We start from the raw sequence: 19215 nt of genomic DNA, 5'->3' as shown, positions 1-19215 counted from the left end.
TGTGAATACTGTATACAGTCACCTGCATAGCATAGAGATTAGAAGGTAACACTAAGCAGCATCTTAATATCTTAACTAAGGATATCTTTTTTAAAAAAAGAGCTCCAGATCTTTGAGCGCAGAACAGCATGCTGTAGGCTGTAGCTAGAGTGACTCAGCTCTGTTAATGTGGTCATTATAGTTTCCATCTGCTTAAAAATACATATTGTAAAATACCCACATCTGTTTTACACCTCAAATTTCTTTTATGCCTCAATGATTAGTATCTAAAGTATGTTTTTAAAGATAAGCCATACTCATTTTTCTATCATGAATGTCTTTGGAAGGTAAATACCTTTTTTTACTAGAATTACAGTAGTGTAGCCTGAGTTTAAAAATTGTCTTACAGTAGATTTAACTGTTGGAACAGCACAGCACGTACTGCAGTTACTGACATTCAGTCAGAGAACGGAACATTGACCCCACCTAATTCTTACTGCACTGAGTGCAGCCTATGCACTCTTTGGAAAGCCAGCAGTACTTTTCATTACTGAACTCTTCGTTGTTTTGGTGGCAGCGACTGTTTGCCCTGTCGAGGGAAAGAAGAGCTGCGGTTTGCTCCATTAGCAGCGTCTCAAAGCATCAGCTGTTGCATTTTTGCTGGAATTCAGTTTTATGACTGTGAAAACAGCTGCACAGTGGAAGCTGACGTAGTAGTTGTTTGACTTTCAAACCACTGTGTTTTAATTCTTCCTGACTTTCTGACTCACACAGCAGGGTACGCAAAGCTGAGACACGTCCCGTGCTGTGGGAATTGTCTGAACGGAGCTGGGAGGCTTCACGGCTGCGGCCCCCTGCAGCACGGCCTTCCACAGCCCGCCCCGGAGCCCCTCAGCGCAGCTCGGCGGAGCCTGCGCCGCTTCCCGCCCCGGTCGCACGAAGCACTGACGGCCGCGCGGCTGCGGACAAAGGAACCGGGCCGGGCCCCGCTCCCGTCACGGCCGGCCGCGCCCTCCCGCCGCCTCGGTCCCGCCTCCTGCCCCCTTTCATTGGTCGGGCTTCGTAAGGGCGTGAGCTCCTTGAGTCGTTATTGGTCAAACTATTTAACGTGCTCGAGAATCTGTCAATGGTAACCAGGATTTCAAATTCGAGACGCATGAGACGGGAGACGCCATTGGCTAGCGGAGGGGAGAGTCCCGCCCTCGCGGAGCCGCTCGGAGCAGGAATTTAAAGATGGCGGCCGAGGCGATGGTGGCTCGGAGCAGGGGGCGGCTTTCGTGAGGCGGCCGAGCTCGCCCTCCCACCACCCCCTCGCGGAGGAGAAACCGGGACGCCGGGGATGGCCCAGGTGGGTGCCGGCCTCGTGGGGCAGAGGGAGGCCGTGTGAGAGCGGGCCCAGCCGCCTGGAGGGCTGTAACCTTTCGATCCCCGCAGGCCGCAGGGCGGCCCCAGCCCGCCGCCCATTCGGGTGGGCACCGCCGTCAGGCGCCCCGCAGCCGCGCGTTGGCGTTTGTTGCTTTCCCCCCCCTCCCCCCCCGCTCGCTTCGCTGCGGGCGGCGCTCAGAACAGCAGGAGAGACGGGAGCGCCGCGTTCTCGTCGGGGCCGGAGGGGCCTCGGCTGCGGCCTCGAACGCTGAGCGCTGCCGCTCCCGGGCCGCACGGCCCTTTGCAGCACGTGCTGCGCGTCCGGCCACCCCGGGGGGGTTTGGGGCGGCGAGGATGGGGCGGCGCGGCCTGCCGAGCTGCACCGCGCGGCTCCGCGCGTTCCCGCCGCTCGTGCTCTCCGCGGTGAAGCGCCGTGAGGGCTTCCTCTGAATTTCCTCATTCGGTCTCTGGAAGGTTTAGGCTCGAAAACTTCTAAACTTTCTTCTTCTCTCCTGAGAAAGCAGCCTTTCCGTTTTGCACCTCGTTTTTCTTTAAGTTTCGCGTTCATTTCTGCAGCGTTCAGCTGATTGGGATGGGCCCCTCATTATCCCTCCTAAAGCGGGCTGAGCGCATCTCGTCCCTTCGGTGCCCTACGTGCCGTGCGGGAGGTGCAGTCCGGTCTTTGACTTTTCCTTTATGAGTGGGGCTCTCCTTCCTTCTGTTTAGATGATTAAACATAACTGTTCCCGTTTCTAATTGCGGCTGAAAGGTTAGTACCCTGCTTCTTCTGAGCGGTGTCTCCTGATTGTTGCCAGGATGCTATTTTTAAGAGGGTGAGAAGAGAAATTAGTTCCTAATTGTGCTGTTTTCCTTTACAAGTAGGAAGCCTCTGGGAATGCGGTTGAAGAATATTTCTTTCTTTCTTCCGAGGCCCTAAATTGCAGATTTAAGAACAAATGAACTTACCTTCCATGTTGCACCATTAATTGCAGCCATCTAAACTCTGCCTGAAAACTGGGCAAGCTATCAAAGCACACTCGCTCTGCTGTTTTCTGATGGCACTTTTCCCAATTTATGTAATTCTGCTAGCTCTAAAATGGGATGGCGCTACAGAGGTTCTTCATTCTTATCTGGATTTTGTACTGATAGTAACTGTTGGGCCCCTGAGTGACTTTTCTTGCACTGCTTTGATGACTTGCACAAAATGGCTGGTGTTTTTTTTTCTTCAGAATCTTTCTGTGCTAAAGTTGGCAGTGTGGAAGGAAATATGTATGTAGTAGTAGTCCACTGAATATCCTTCTGCAGAGATTTCCTATGCAGATTTAATGAAAATAATCCACTTCCCTGGTTTTGTTTTCTTTTGGCAGTTCATAATTAATGATTCAATATTGTTTTACTGTACGTATCAGAAAGATACAGGTGTAGATAATAGAAAGGGTCTGAGGTTGACCAAGATGGTAGCTGAGTAGGTTTTCAAGTGGTTGGTGCCTTGTGAGGAGGGAGGCTGTGTGTTTCAGAAGCAGCCACTCTACCTTTTGGGGCATCTGCAAGGTATGAAGGAAGCAGTTTCTGATGATGAAACCAATTTCTTTATCAAATGACTTTTGGAAGATAGAATCTGTGATACGCTGTTCCTTGTTCCCAGGAGCAGCTGCAGGTATCCACGTGTTCTTTGTTGAACTTGTTTGTGAGTCTCCATACGTGCCGTTGTGGGAGTTTGCTGGTTACACATTCTAACATTCTGGTTTTCTCTTAGAAAAGAGGTGCTGTTTTCTCTGTGTTTCTTTCATGATCTTGCTGTGCTGATTGAGAAGAAGGGCATTATCTGGCTTTGTTTTGTTTTTCTTTCTGTCTCCAAATAACATCTGTAACACAACCAAGACAAGAGGAAGTTCTCCAGCTCTGCTTTACAGTTTGCTACATAATGTCCACCACGTATCCATCTCTTGGGGGTTACTTTTACAGTGAAACCTTTTCAGATGATCCGCTAGAACAAGAGTAAGCTTAAGTGAAAAATGCAATGTTTCCATTTATTGGTGATCTGCAAAACATCATTTAAAATTCTTATTTTCTGCAGTTCATCCAGAGTTTGTTCGCTGTTCTGCACTGCCTGTTGCAGCTCTCCATAACGCTCCTAATATCTTTCAGAGGGCCATGTGGGATCTGTTGGTGTATTTCTGTGGAGCCTTGGTGAATAAAAGGTCTTTTTTCAGGGCACGTTGGTTAAGCATGGCCATAAGTGGGCTAGCTTGTGCTGTTTCTAGTGCCGTGTGACCTAATATGCTAAATCTGTTTTCATGGCTTTCTGGTTGTCTTGTCTAAGCTCCACGTGGCTGTTTCTAACCTATGGACTCATACGTCCTTTTTTGTATTGCTCCTTTCTCTCTTTCATCAAAATCTTTTTTTTTCTTTTCTTTTTTTTTCCTCCAGCCTCTAACATAAAGGGCACATTGTAAATATCAGTTTGCAGCAGAGCAGATGGGAATTGGACTTCTCTTCTGCCTCTTCCTGTTTTGGAGGGGCTTTCTTTTGTAGCAAATTCTATTGTAGCCCACTGTAACAGTAGATTTGCTGGACTCTGTTACGTTACCCTGGGGATGAGGCAGGTTTGTGGCCAGGAATACAAAAGCAAGTTTAAACCAGCCTTGGTTTGGTGCTTCCTCTGGCTGCAGTATGTGTACGGGCTGGCAGTGATTTGGTAATGCTACTCATTACTTCAGGGCCAGCAAGAAGGAAAAGACAGTAAGCGTTTCCTTGTTAATAGTGCTTGAATGTAATAACAAGACACCTTTTCTGCAGAGAGCACAGGGGTAGTATCAGAGGACTGCCAGAGCTAGCTAGGTAGGTAAAGATTATTTCCTTGTGTTTCCACATTTGCACTGAGTTTTTAGCAAGTTAGGTTTCCTGTTAAAACTTCAGTGCAACATAGACATATCTGTAAGATTCAAAAGGACACACATTTCCAAGAACCATAGATGTTGAAAGCATGCCAGTATTGCATGTGTAATCTGTCTGCTGTGTGGGTAAGTATTGCTCGAATGCCAGGTTATTTTAAGCAATGGAAGAGGGCCCCTAAATACCTACACTTAATATCCTGGCAGCTAAGCAAGCAGGATAGTCAATTAATTAAGCAGGTAAACTGTGTTAGCAAGTTCTTGCACCTCAACTTAGAGACCAAGAAGCTGTAACAACAGCCTGATCTCAGCCTCATTCAGAACAGTACTGAGATAATCTGTGTTTGGTTGTTTTTTTTTTTTTGTTTTTGCTGCAAAATGTAGTTCTTTTTTCTACTTGGAACGTATTACAGGAAGGAATAACTTATTTTTCTTTTTGCCTGGGATACCGCTTTCCATTTTTCTTCTGTGACATGTGTTTTTTTTTCTTGTAGATTGAAAGAAGAAAAGGAGACCTGCTTGTCCAGTGAAGATGCAGTCTTAGTCCTCAGCTATTTAAGCTGAATGCATTGTGATTTCCAATAATTGAGACAGTGATTCTGAAAGCTGTCTACATTAATGAAAAGAACAATGTAGTCAGCTTAACTGAATCATCAGTGTTGCATATTGAATAGGACATGATAACCCAACCCTGATGGACTTACGCATGTTAGGAATATAGATCTAAACATTTATCGACAGCATTGTGTCTTTTTAAAACAGTAGTTTTACAGTTTAAAAGATGGAGAAATACGAAAATGTGCCACCCCTCCCTAAAGAACCTGCGAGAGACATGAATGTGGAGAATCACACTTGTCCCCCACCTCTGCCGCCTAACGAACAGCCTCCACCACCTCCCCTGCAAACGTCCAGTGACGCAGAGGTAATGGACGTTGGCTCTGGTGGTGATGGACAGTCAGATACCCCTGCTGGGGACACGCACAGTATCTGCAGAACACAGCTTCTCACAAAGGGATCTGCCTGCTACAAAAGTCGTCTTATAATAGACCCTAACAGTAGTGACCAAAGCCCGAGAACTGCTCGTCACGCACCTTCAGTTCGAAAGTTCACCCCAGATCTTAAGTTACTGAAAGATGTAAAGATCAGCGTTAGCTTTACAGAAAGCTGCAAAAGCAAAGATAGGAAAGTTCTGTACACTGGAATTGAGCAGGATTATAAGGCAGATACAGATTTTGGTATTAATAATGTCAATGGGGATTTGCATGTTTGTCCTTTCGGTGGTAGTAATGGTAAAGCTGTAGGTATAGGGGGTGAAAACGATGACAAGAAGGATGATGAGAATGATGTTGATCAGGAAAAGAGAGTGGAATATGCAGTTCTGGATGAGCTTGAAGACTTTACCGACAACTTGATGGAAATAGATGAAGAAGGAGGAGGGTTCACATCTAAAGCAATCGTTCAAAGGGATAAAGTGGATGAAGAAACCATGAATTACTCATACGAGGTAAGTAGATACTGAGATTCTTGGTGGGCTAGAGGATTCCAAGTAGTTGGAAAAAGCTCACAAAGGTGTTTGTTAAAGACAGCCTCTCCTAGAAACGTGCAGTGCTGGAGTTAAAAATACAGAATTTTTAAAGGTGGATTTTGGCTGAAAGCTTTCACAATTCTCTTGGTGGATCTTCGGAGTTGTGTGGTATCTTCTATAGCTTAGTTTAAAAATAACATGAAAAAGGTTTCTTACACACTAAAGCTTGCTTCATCGTAAAAAATGCCAACACTCACTTATGAAAACTTTCTTGTTTTTCAGTCATTTTACTGGGATCATTGGACATTTCTAGTTCCTCTCTATGTGGAAGTACTTAGGGACAATGTATGCTTTTTCTTTCCGAGGGGAAAGGGAAGTTAGCAGACCTCAGGAGGGCGGTGTCTGATGACATCTCTTTCAGGATGACTTTGATAATGATGTGGATGCTCTGCTGGAAGAGGGTCTTCGTGCACCCAAAACGAGGAGAGTAGAAAATGAGAAGTATGGGGCTGAAAGTGATCACCAGTCTGATGGAGAAACAAGTGTGCAGCCAATGATGACCAAAATTAAAACTGTTCTTAAAAGTAAGTCAACGTTTGTTTAATATTTATAAAGCTTTGTGTGAGGTTGGTATATTGAATGGGAATCTGTGGAAATCTGAGTTCGGTTGCAATTTTGGTAAGTAGTGGGTGTGGTACACAGTCCTGTTTGGAGGCTTCTTCGTATCAGATGATTTTTTTCATACTGCTGAACATGAAAGGCGATGTTTGGGCGTGCTTGTTGTCTTCATCTGTTGTTTGTGATGAAAATGTGTTTTGGTGCATGGATATGTGGAAAATGAGAAAGACTTTCACCTCAGTAGCAGGTAAGTGAACAAGGATCTGGCTTTTTTGATACTGTGAAAGAGTTGAAGGCTGGTTGTGGAATTCTTCCTACTGCCATTAACTCACTTCTTTTGTTGAAATGTACATGTGCAGTCTTAATGCTTGCAATACCAGGCAAGATATTGCTAAAGCCCATGACTTGCATTTATCAAGGTGTTCATAGTGTGTTACCAACAAGTAGAAATAAAGAGTTGAGAATGCCACCCAGTCCACAAGAACATAACTGCAAGCAGTTTGTATCAGAATCAAGCCTTAGACCTGTTCTAGAAGAGCAAAGCTGTCGAACGCTGTGCTCTGAAGTAAGAAACCAAGCACTTCTTCCCTCCAAAGCTTTACATCAGCACAGGATTGACAGAGGTCACAGCTAAAGGGAGTCTGTTTTGTTCATTTCTGATGTAGAAAGCAGTGACACTGTTCTCCAGTGTCTAAAGTAGAAATAAGTAAAACCATATATTGTCTTGAATGTGAGTGCAAGCATTTTACTGCAGTGTTATTCCTTCGTGCTGTGTGTGTCCCAATACTGGCATACTACATGAGTAATTTCACTCATGTTTTGTGGAAGCAGCAGTATTTTTCATGGCTAAGATATTTAAGTAGAAGGCCTTGTAGACTTGATTTTGGTTTGTATTGTACTCCTATTGAAAAATATAACGAAAGGTTTTATTTCAAACTGCTTCCTTAAGTCTGATAGACTTTCAATCAAAGAAAAAGCTGCGTGGAAATGGAGCAGTGAGAGACTGAAATCACAAGAAATCTTACCCAGTTGCACAAACCAAGGGATCAGTGGCCACCTGTCCCTTGTTTGAGTGCCTGAGAAAGGTAGAAGACAACACTGCAGATGACTGGATACAAACAGTGCTTGGTGATTTGCAGTTTGGGAGCAGGCCACAATTCAGTGTCTATTGAACAGTGAACTACTCCAGGTCTAAAGCTGTTCTTTGCTTTAAAGGTCGTGGCCGCCCTCCTACGGAGCCGTTACCAGATGGATGGATCATGACATTCCATAACTCAGGCATTCCTGTATATCTGCACAGAGAATCTAGAGTTGTTACCTGGTCTAGACCTTATTTCTTGGGAACAGGAAGCATAAGGGTAAATACTGTCAATTATTTCTGTACTGATATTTAAAAATTAGATTTATTCCTTTAAGCGGTTGAATATTTTTTCTTCTTGAGCAGGGTTGTTGCAGTACTTGAGAAATAAACTACTCTATTTCTGAAGTATGATGCGACTTTCCTTATGCTTTGTTTTTCAGTTGTTGATAATGAGTTTGGGCAGTTAAAGCAAATGAGGTGGTCTTGTTTTGTGCCGTCTTTTTCTAGAATATGACTGCAAAACATTAACTTTATTCCACCATGAAATACATTCAGATTGTTTATCTGTAGCCATAAACTAGTCTGAGATGTGTTTCATGGTCCACTTACAGAAATAGATCTGTGACATTCATAAACCAAAGGAATAGGTAGAGACTGAGTTTAATATTGTGGATTTAAACCCCAAGAAGGCTCAAGGAATTTTATGAAAGCATGTAATGTTTGCTTGAAATCAGCCAGAATATAGTTTGGACTTCAAATGGGAAACACCCTGTGGAGGTTACTGTCAGTATGAATGTAGTGCCAGGATGCCATACTAATGAACGTGCTAAGGTTTGAATGGGATCAGATTGCTAACCAAAGAGCAACCTGAGATTAGACTGAATAACTCTAGCTTCCATCTTGACTGCATCTGGTGAGTTTTGGATTTGCTTTTGGTTACCTCGACGTACTGAAACTGTATTATTTTATATTTACAGAAACATGATCCTCCCCTTAGTAGCATTCCCTGCTTGCATTATAAAAAAATGAAGGAAAATGAGGAAAGGGAACAAAATAATGACATAACCCCAAATGGGGAAGTATCACCCATAAAGCACTTAGATAAGTCTTCAGAACTGGACTGCCAAACAGAAGAACCAGATTCCACTGCTGCTGATTCTGGGCCTTTAGATGAAAAAGACACCTCAGGGGGAGATGCAGCACAAGGAGCCTTAGGACAAGTTAAGGCCAAAGTTGAAGTATGTAAAGATGAATCTGTAGGTAGGTATGGGAACTGGGACTCTCTTTCTTGGCTGGCGTTGGGTTAATGGCATTTGGCACATTTTTCTGTTATTCCTGACGTGGCAGTTGAGTCAAACCCTGCCTGAGATCATCTGGTAAGTTGTCTTTCTGAGCTGTTTTTTCTTAGGCAGAGGTCTGAAAAAACAGGACCAGTTTTAAAAGGGAATTTTGATTGTAACAGGAAGGGAAGCATACACTAGGAATTCTGCTGCACATCTGAGAGATGATATGCAAACTTTACACACAAAAATGTGGAAGATTTGGGGTATTTCATCCACTGAAGTTGTATATCAGTCTGAGACTCAGTTCTATCAATCTCAGTTGTCACTGCTATGTATTTTTTGTGCATCTTTGTGCATTGGTGGTTTTTTTCCGTATAGTCAGCTGTAGTAACCTGCTTGCTTCTTAGATCTGGAAGATTTTAGACGCTACCTTGAGAAGCGTTTTGACTTTGAACAAGTTACTGTAAAAAAATTCAGAACCTGGGCTGAGAGACGGCAATTCAATCGTGAGATGAAGCGGAAGCAGGCAGAATCTGAGCGGCCTATTCTGCCTGCCAATCAGAAACTCATCACCTTGTCTGTGCAAGATGCACCTACAAAGAAAGGTTAGTTCATGTACTGAGAGATTAAACATCTGGTGTGGAAGTTCCAAGCTCCTTTAGGGGGAAAAAAGAAAAAGAATCCGCTTGTTCCTTGTTGCAGAATTGTATGTTCCTGAACTCACCATACAATACAGTAAAGGGAAAAATGGTATCTAACAAGAATTTTTGCTTAGGGCTTTAGTCCTGGTAGCTGGATCCACCATTGCCCACTTGTTACTGTTGGTGTTTATGGAAAACCCTCCAGCCCATCTCTGGTTGCTCCTGCCTTCTTAGTTTTACACCAGTTCATACCTGTCCCAAATTAGGGACTGGTTACAAATGCCAGGTTGATCCAGATTAAAACCTGTAAGTTAAAATACAGTTTTAAACCACTTAGATGGAAACAGGAAAGAACTCTGTGTGGTTACATATCCTTTGCTAAGGAGTAGATTATTGTCTGATGAGAAGCTGGGGGAATCTTCTCTCACCTGTCTTGGCTGTGTGGATGTGTTTAACTGCAGTCCAGCATTCAAAAGGCCCATATTGGTGTCTGACTTGGTTTTTATTCTTGTTTTGTTGGCTGTCATGTCTGTGGGCGCTTTTTCTTCAGCAGAATTAAAACTGATAAATTGACCATTTCCTCCTATCTGAGCAGAGCAGGAGAATTTCAAACTGTGGTTGTTCATGAATTGTTTCTGTGGGGTTTTGCTTTGTTTCAAAGCATATTTTTTTAACTATTCCATCCATACCTTATAGTTTACCCTTGCATTATAAAACCAGCTTCTTTCTGTGCCTGTCAGTGAGAGTTGGACAGAAGCTGGTTAGGAGGAGCTGTAAGAGGCTGCTGCAGAAGTACTTAGAAGATGATCTAGTGGAGTTATTTTTCTGAAGTGTTGAGTGAGGGATCAGGTGTAAAACTGAAGTGTTTGCCAGTTGAAATTAATGATGAGTTAAAAGGTGGGAGCTCTTGCTTCTATTTTTGAAACACATAAATGAGATGAGTGGAACGTGATGTGCATTATTTGTTGCAGGTAGTCTTAAAGCACATTGCATGTAATTTGAGCAGCAATTCTCCCTTGCAGTTTGCCATTTAATGCTTTGTTTCTCATAGCAGTTTTTTCCTTAAGATCAAAACTAGCTGTCGTTTTCCTTTCCCTCTCTTTTTTTGTAGAATTTGTCATTAATCCCAATGGGAAATCTGAAGTTTGCATACTGCATGAATATATGCAACGAGTCCTAAAGGTTCGCCCTGTTTACAATTTCTTTGAATGTGGTAAGTCTGTCATGGTTTCAAACTGAGCACAGTGCTGTTGTGAAGAGCTTCTCTCATAGTGAAATAAAACCAAACAATGGATGTTTTTCCTAGAGGATGTCTGGAGAGTCTGCTGTGAGCCACATTCTAGCTAGGAAATGTTTTCCACGCATCTCAAACAAGGACCTGTTTAAAATAACAGGTGTATTTTTTTCCAAGCAAAAGCCAGTACTAAGTGAAAATGCACGGGAGTAACTTAGTTGTACTTAAAAGGGTACATCGTGGAAATAAACTGGTTATGAACAATTAATATTTGCTTAATTTCTGTGTCAGTAATGTCCTGAAAATCTGATTGAAGACAAACGATGGAATTTAGTTGTAGGCACTTGATTAGGAGGCATTTAAGAATGAGAGGTTTCTGCAGAGATGTTTGTACTCTCTTAAAGCTGCAATATTTTTGTGGGATTGTTCTGCTCTGGTTTACACAGTGCGTGTTCCTTGTGGGTTTTGCTTTATAGCAACAGAATTTTACAGCATTAAGGCACTCGGTTGGCTGGCATTTCTTCATTCTCTGGAAAATGATAGGAGTGTGATACTGTTACTGGTATTTTATGCCCTGCAGGTAGCATCCAAAGAATTAAGTCAGGTGCCTTAGGTCAGTGTGCTGCTATAGTTTCTGGTCTTAGAAATGCATTAGGTAATGTAATCATTAGGTAATGATTTTTTAACATCAGCATATTGTGTTTGCACTGTAGTAGTGATGCAAAAAGCCTTTGGAATTAACATTTGAATTCTGGCAGATCTTAAACCACTTCTTAAAATGGAGAAATTCTTTGTTGGGAAGAATGAAGTGCATGTGGTGGGAAGTGTGTGTTAGTGGAAACCATTAGGATTTTGTGTGCTGGAGCGTTCAGTCTCTGAATAGTGTGCAGCATCTATCCTACTTGAAGTTGAAAGAGGAAAACAAACACTGAGAACAGTGATATTTCATGTATGTGGCTGTTATACGTGGGGACTCCTGGGAAGGTTTCATTTTCTCCTCTCTGTTTTCAGAGAACCCAAGTGAGCCTTTCGGAGCCTCGGTGATTATTGATGGAGTAACTTACGGGGCAGGAACTGCCAGCAGCAAAAAGCTTGCCAAGAATAAAGCTGGTAACGGTTCTTTCTTTCTTAATGCCAACTGCTGAATTGTTTGTTTGCATTTCTGTTTTGAAGATGACCATATTTGCAGTAGGAAGTAGAAATCACTTTGATAATCATTTACAAAATGGGCACCCATGTGGTCTTATTAAAAGCACGGCTTCAGAGACTTCCCGAAGTTCCGCAATGTGCTGGGACAGAAAACCATGAAGAAACTCAAAGTTAATTTCTGATTTGTGCTGATAAGCTGTAAGAATGTCTGTTTCCACTGATCTCACCAGGTGTACATGCTGCTTTTTTTAATAATTCAGAATCACAGAATCCTTGAAGTAGGAAGGGACCTTCAGAGGTCATCTGGTCCAGCTCCCCCTCCTGCAGTGCCCTGCTGTATGAACACCTACCTCGTGAATTTTAGTGCAATTTAAGTCTTAACCTCTCTCTAAAAAGAGCAACAATCAAAACGCAACCAAAACAAAACTGAAAAGAGCAAACAACAAAACCTCTAAGCTTCTGGTTGAGCTAGTTCCCTTTCTGGTGATATTGCACTGACCTGTATTGTTACTTACACTGATTTCCAAGTAATTATCTCTGTTACAGATAAAATCAGTCATATTAATAACAGACAGTTAGAACTGTGTATATGGTGAATAACTAAAGGGAAATGTCTTGCATGTTAGAACTTCTTCACATCTCCAGACTGTGATGTGTTCAGCACAGTGTCAGTGTTTGGAGGTGTATTGTGCACATGTGGTGTGGGACGTCATGCTTTGGTGAAATTTGTTAATGTGGCTAAAATATGAAAAGCCACCACACAATTGTTTGTGCATGAAAAAAAGGTGTTTTGTGCAGATAACTGAGGCGAATAGCGAGTGCCCAGAGGTGCAATTGTAAGGTTCTGCTGTAACAGTGAAGGGATGATGATGTATTTCTTGTATTTTAGGTCCTATGGGGTCATAGCTTGATGTGAGAATGAGATTTGTGTTTCGTTCTCCTTTCATAAACTTGTGCAAAAAGCAGTTTTTTAGTGCAGTTTAATAGTTGTGGGATGTTTCTTACCAACTTGTGATTTTTAAGGCAAGCAATCCTATGTTCAAGTGGATATGCTGGTTGCAACAGGATGAGTGAGATGCTCGTCTTACCTGTTCAGTTGTTCTCTAGGATGTTTGGTGATCTCCAGGGGAGGTGGGAGGCTTGCTTAAATTGGGTTTCATTCTGCTTCTGTTTACGGTTGTCTTTTAAAATAAAGCTAATCACAACATCAAATCATTTTCTGCAGCTCGAGCTACACTGGAAATCCTTATTCCTGACTTTGTTAAGCAAACCTCTGAAGAGAAGCCCAAAGACAGTGAAGAACTTGAGGTACCAGCTTCTTGCCTGATGGCTGTGATTACTGGAGTCTCAGTTTTCAAATACGTTTTCAGTGTGGAAAAATCCATAGCCTTGTTTTCTGAGTGGGATGGCAATTTTAATGATGTTGATAAAGATGTTTTTGCACTTAAAAATACTTTTTGGTGCAGAGTAACGATGTTTGTTTGATGTTACACAGGAGAGGCGATCATTTAGAACAGTATTTGAGTTTGATTTGCACAAAAACTTTTATTCCTCTTTTCAATTCCTTTGTAGTATTTTAACCATATCAGTATTGAGGACTCACGGGTATATGAACTGACCAGCAAAGCTGGGCTCTTGTCTCCATATCAGATTCTCCATGAGTGCCTTAAAAGGTAAGGCTGCAGCATGAGGACTCTGTTCTGTACACACGTTTGAGGCAGGGCACAGGGTTTGCTTGGATGCTGCTGCCCGGTGTCCCTCAGTAACCTAAGGACACTTTCAGGCTGGCCGAGCTTACTGCTCTCACTGCCTGCCTGTAAGAGAGCTGGTTGGACTGAACTGTTATCTGTGTCTTTCATGAACTGGTATTTTGTGGGTTTGCTTCTCTGAAGAAAATTCTCAGGTTAGGATATAACTGTGGGACATAGACTTGTTTTTCCTTTATGTGGGGTTCTCTTCTCATGCAAGTCACTGATTTAAACAATAACTCCCTATTAACTAATGTCTTAAAGTTTATTATTGCTGTATCTAAGACCACAGCAATTACTGACAAAGATAACTGTAATTACTTTGTTTATTTGCAATTGTACTTAGCGTATGATGTTGGTTTATTTATTCATTGTGCTCAAGAAACCATGGAATGGGTGACACATCCATAAAATTTGAAGTGATTCCTGGTAAAAATCAGAAGAGTGAATATGTCATGACTTGTGGCAAGCACACAGTGCGAGGCTGGTGTAAGTACAGCACCTAGTGTGACCTCTGATACCTTCCTTTTCTTCCTGTTCTCTATTATCCATTTTGCAGGCATTTGTTCAGTTACCTAACTTGTTCTATTACTATTCTGCTCTTTTCTGGTGTCTCAGCTTTGAATAGCACAAGTCAACTTGGTGTTTAACTGTGTAAAGTACCGGTATGACACGTTTTCATGGTTGTTTTTACAGGCAAAAATAAAAGAGTGGGGAAACAATTAGCTTCACAGAAAATCCTACAGCTACTGCATCCACATGTGAAAAATTGGGGCTCTCTTTTGCGTATGTATGGTAGAGAGAGTAGCAAGATGGTCAAACAGGTGAAGATGATTTCCTTTAATTGTGATCTATGTTGTGACTGTATTTTTCTATGTTTTGTTGTTGTTTTGTAATTTAATTAGAAAAAAACTGTGGTGGCATCTATCTCAGCATCATCTGTTTGCTCCCTGTGGCGAGCAGGGCAGTGTGCGTTTGGTGAGCAGGTCTCAGTTATTCCGAACTGATGGACCTCAAACCTTGCTTGCGATGCTTTCCCTGGCAATCCTGGCAATCTCATACTGCCAGACAGAAACTATCTAACCTATGTAATACAAAACTAGCTCATGTAAATCTGTCTTAAGAAAACAGCTGTCAGTGAGAAATTTTCTCATGTGAGTGTGTGTGTATTTTTAAATCAGAACAGCTCATCTGTTGTTGCTTATGGTCTCATTGAACAGGAGACGTCTGATAAAAGTGTGATAGAGCTTCAGCAGTATGCCAAAAAGAACAAGCCAAATCTGCACATCCTGAACAAGTTACAGGAAGAAATGAAAAAACTGGCACAAGAAAGAGTGAGTATATGCTCCTGTTTTGGTTCTGTTTTGGTTTTGATGTACAAACAAAAATGCCACAGGCCAGGCCTACTAATTGTAACATTTGTGCTTGTCTCCTGCAGTATCTCACATAACGAGCTGTTCATTACTTTTTTTAAATTTAAATAGGGCTGCTTTTAGAGAGATGTTCACGCTCCAATCTTAAGTGGGTTTATTACTTAGTTTTACTTTGGTAAACGGTGTAACATTAGAACAAATGAACCTTCTGCAGACTAACACAAGTTTGGCTGCAGCTGTGCACAAGAATTCCCTTAGTGCTGTGTATTGTACGTGCCCTCGAGGCGGCTTTGTTCCACGTGTTTTGTGTTTGTGTTGCCAAGGAGGAGACCCGGAAGAAGCCCAAGATGACGATTGTGGAATCGGCCCAGCCGGGCAGCGAGCCGCTGTGCACTGTTGATGTCTGAAGGGAGAATTTCCAAGTAGGGAGCAATAACACAAATGGAGGAGCTAGATTTCCAACGACGATCTGAAATCTGTTTGCTGCAGAATGCAAGATAACTTTTAAAATCCAAGCTGCTTCAGTTATGCATTGTTCTTTTTGCATCATCAGGGCAATATTACTTGTTTTCTTTCTTTTTTTATACCTCTGAGATACGATACGTAACGTGTCAAGGTTTGATCATAACGATCTCTGCTTGGGCAAGATGCACAGAGGACGGGCATGTTCACACAGGACACGGTCAAGCAAGCACTTTTTCCTTGAAAATCATCCGTGTTGTTTGAAATGGATGTGTTTTAAGGATGAAATTCAGAATATCTATATACAGGTTAAAGCTGATACTATATATATACACACACACACATATATATGTATATATAAAAGAAATATATGTACGTGTCTTGTATGAACATGCCTAAAACTGTTTTTGTGTAAAGTCTTGTTGCATTTCAGCACATAATAATATGCACTGATAAGACACTTTGGTGGCAAATACATGAAAATGATGAGCAATGTTCCTAACGCCATAGGATTAGGCCAGTAATGCTGTTTCTTCTGTTTTATTTTGTCTCCTGCCAGGCTTAATTATTCAAGATCACAGTATGCAGACTTTTTTTTTTTTTAATACTACTTGAAAAGAACAAGTATACCTGGTAGTGTTAAGAGCAACAGGCTGGATATTCGAAATTGTGTTTTATGTTAATTGAAAACGAGCCAATGTTAGTTTACTGATAGTTGAAAGGGGAAAATGAGGCCCTGCTTATCAGATTAAAGTGAAAACGGGAATTTCAAAGGCTGTTTTCAAAGCTTGGAGCCAAACTGTAACTGAAGATAGTTGACAGTCTGAAAACATTTTGCCAATGCGGTGTTTAAAGACGTCCCACTCCCTTCTCCTAACAAGAAAGAAGTTTCTCATTTGTTTGGAGTCAGAATACGTCTGACCTGACAAATTAAGTCTTAACTTGCAGCTTAAAATCAAAAAGTTTTGAAAACAACAAAGAAAGACTAAAGAAAACCCTGAGAAATCTGAACTAACTGCAGCAATTTAGTTTTTTTAAGAAGCTTTGTTTTTACTTGTAATTGCATTTTTAGTGTTTGAGGAGAGAGCGTAACTTCTGCAATGAAAACTAGAATGTAGATTCAAAATATGACGCAGTAATGAGTAGAATGTGAGACCATGACCAGTTGTGTGGAGGGATAGGAAAACCACCAATATGCAACTGCCATCGAGTGCAGCCCTGGTGAGCAGGCAGTGCTCCGTGCTGCTGAGGCTCGGTGATGTTTAGCACAGAAGACACAGCTGTGGCTGTAGCGCACGCACTGCTGTGGGAGGGTTCTTCCTTTGCTGTTATTTACTGGGTGACTGCAGTTCGCCTTCTCTTAGAACCATTCCTGTGGGTTCTTTGGATTGCTCTTAAGAATAGGAAAGAAGCAAATGGGGGGCAGGGCTTCGACCACTTTCCCAAGAGCTGTCCTGCTCTCATTTACCTTCCTGCCAGAGTGGAAGGGGTCAGTTTTCTGACGGCTGCAGTTCCTGGTACTTATCTGGACAGCAGGCTGGGGCTTGGGGTGGGGAGGGGTGATGAGGAATGTTCTTGGGTCGTTCGGGGGCTTTTTTCCTTTATTTGATTGTTTAATACCGTGTTATGTGTAGAATGCTGCAGCATAGTGAACATTGTGCCTACTGGATTTTAACAATATTGGCATCAGTACTGTCAGACCTCCTTTTAGTATCACACCTGTTATTTTGGAATTGCAAGGATTTTAGTTTTTACTGAAGCTGTTCTCATTACGTGGCTTATGATGCCTGAGGTCAAACAGGACCGCAGAGCCTCTCCTGTCTCTGTTCCAGTGCACACTCAGAGCTCTGCAAATACAGATTTGCTCACTGTTGATGATTCTGTTTAGCTTCTGTTCCACAAGCTGTAAACCTGTGCTAACAGGATACGGGTAGTTGGAAGACCATACAGAAACTAGGATTTAAAGTGGCCTATCTGAAAAAACAAAAACAAAATACTGCCTCTGCTGCTTTTCTTTTCTTTTTTTTTTTTAGCAGCGTAGCTTTAGCCAATCTCCATCTTTCTTTGGAAGGTATGTAATACTGGTGCAGTGCTGACAAGCAGGGATTACTGTTTGTCTCTTGCTTTATTTTTTTCATACAGACAGGGCTTATTCTCCTATGCCTCAGTGTGTTACTGCAGTAGGCAGGCTGCACTTCGGCTTGTGCGTTTTCAGCAGAATACCTGTATGTGGACAGCACTGGAACAGACAAATCACCCTGGCAGATCCTTTGTTGTTCTGAGATCAGAATGTCAGTGTCTTTGCAGGTCACCTGCAGAATATCCGTAGATGCCTCACTTACAAATTTGATTTTGTTCCTTTTAAGAGGATTGCTGTATTACCTCAGTCTGCCACCATCAGATCACAAGGTGACCGCTGCCCTTAATTAAAACATCCACAGATTTCATTGTGAACCAAAGCCTAGAACGTATATTATGCATTCTAAACAAAAAAAAACAAAAAAGATGGTATTAGACCTTGCTGCAGCCTCTAACTGGAGAGATGTCCAGAAAATAGCGCAATAACTGCTGGAACAAACAACTTAACTGCTGTTAATTGTCATTGTGAAGTATTCTTGTGTTTTAATGTTTACTATTGTTTGGAGTGTAACAGTCTTGCATTTGCACATAAGCACGAGCTGCTTGATAGAGGATAGATCATCGCATTAACTTCAGCTTCTGCATGAACACTTACAGCGTGACTCGAGATGTATCCTAAATTTGTATTGTAACTTGTGTGTTTCCTAGGTAACTGGCTGTAAAGGTTTAGATCTTGATTGTACGAATGCATAAAATCAACTGCTGCTTTTGTCACTGATGTTCGTTCTTTATCCCTTCTGTACACAGAGGAGGATGGGGGTATTTTTATAGGAACGGAGTGTATTTTTAAGAACTGTTCCCTCTGGGAGTTACAGTTCTTGCTCTGCATATTACGTGCTACTCAACAGCGTGTGGTTTATGACTGTAAGGGTCAGTGTGCGTTCCGCTCATCACGGTACTGATGGAGAACTGACTGTGACTTGCAGTGACCAGACAGATGCTACCTATTTGAACACCAGTCGTTCAGCTTTTTCTTAAATATTTATTAGAAACAAAACTGACCCAGTAGTTGGGTACTCAGATGTTTGGAGAGACTATTATGCATAAACTTAACTATTGTATGTGAGCTTCCACTTTCCTGCGCTGCTGTTAGGCTTTATACTAATATATTTTTAACATCTAAGTATTTAAAAGCATGATTTATCTTAATAATTCTCTAGACTGTACTTTGGTTCTGGAGTAAAATTCAGGAAGCGGTAGCTGCCTAACTTGCCCCAGGAAGAAAGGCGAAGTGCAAGAAGCCATGCTGTTCTTAACCAAATAAAATGTTCAGTTACAGTATTCTGATGTGTATCTGAGAAGGGAAAGGGGGGGAGGGGAAAGAAAATCGTTCTTAATGCCCAAGTAGATAACAAAGGTTGCTGTATGAATTGTAGTGGGTGCAGTTGCTTGATGCCAGTGCTGAATTGGTACAACTATAAAGCCTCATTTTCACTGAGCCTCTGCTTGCTTTTTTCTGCACAATCATATAAGCCTCCGTGTTTGGTCTTTGAGTACTACATGTGTATTTTTCAGACAATTAGTTTTGAGCAATAAAGTTTGATATTATAAAGTGCTGCAGTGTGATCAGTATTGTGGTAACAGAAGCATATTCAGGAAAAGGAACGTTGCTTCCTTGCTTCCTCAAGGTATTTTGAAATAGAACCTGGACTCCTCAGTCAGTGCTGTTAAGCAGCAAGCGCTCCCTGATACAGGGCGCAGCCTTTGGCACGGTGTGGCGCATC

General features: G+C 42.1%; 1 protein-coding gene across 1 annotated transcript; it reads left to right on the top strand.

The window, feature by feature from the left end:
- Positions 1–1188: 1188 nt before the first annotated feature.
- Positions 1189–19047, top strand: DGCR8 (DGCR8 microprocessor complex subunit). Its single transcript, XM_048963955.1, has 14 exons — positions 1189–1327; positions 4733–5742; positions 6185–6347; positions 7597–7739; positions 8440–8722; positions 9153–9350; positions 10498–10599; positions 11632–11730; positions 12995–13077; positions 13342–13442; positions 13900–14006; positions 14214–14341; positions 14738–14851; positions 15214–19047. Exons 2-14 carry the CDS (start codon positions 5020–5022, stop codon positions 15295–15297), a joined length of 2328 nt encoding a protein of 775 aa, XP_048819912.1. The 5' UTR covers positions 1189–1327; positions 4733–5019; the 3' UTR covers positions 15298–19047.
- Positions 19048–19215: the final 168 nt, after the last annotated feature.

The sequence above is a fragment of the Lagopus muta genome, chromosome 17 (genome assembly GCF_023343835.1).
Source record: "Lagopus muta isolate bLagMut1 chromosome 17, bLagMut1 primary, whole genome shotgun sequence".
In the NCBI taxonomy this organism is placed as follows: Eukaryota; Metazoa; Chordata; class Aves; order Galliformes; family Phasianidae; genus Lagopus; species Lagopus muta.
The sequence above is the reverse complement of the archived record's forward strand: the minus strand, read 5'-3'. Positions and strand labels throughout refer to the sequence as shown.

Excerpts from the sequence above, each read along its gene's own strand:
- DGCR8 (XM_048963955.1), top strand. The coding sequence starts at position 5,020 with ATGGAGAAATACGAAAATGTGCCACCCCTCCCTAAAGAACCTGCGAGA. Across the intron at positions 13,443-13,899 it reads CTCCATGAGTGCCTTAAAAG|AAACCATGGAATGGGTGACA; the intron begins GTAAGGCTGCAG and ends ATTGTGCTCAAG. Across the intron at positions 14,852-15,213 it reads AAAAACTGGCACAAGAAAGA|GAGGAGACCCGGAAGAAGCC; the intron begins GTGAGTATATGC and ends TGTGTTGCCAAG.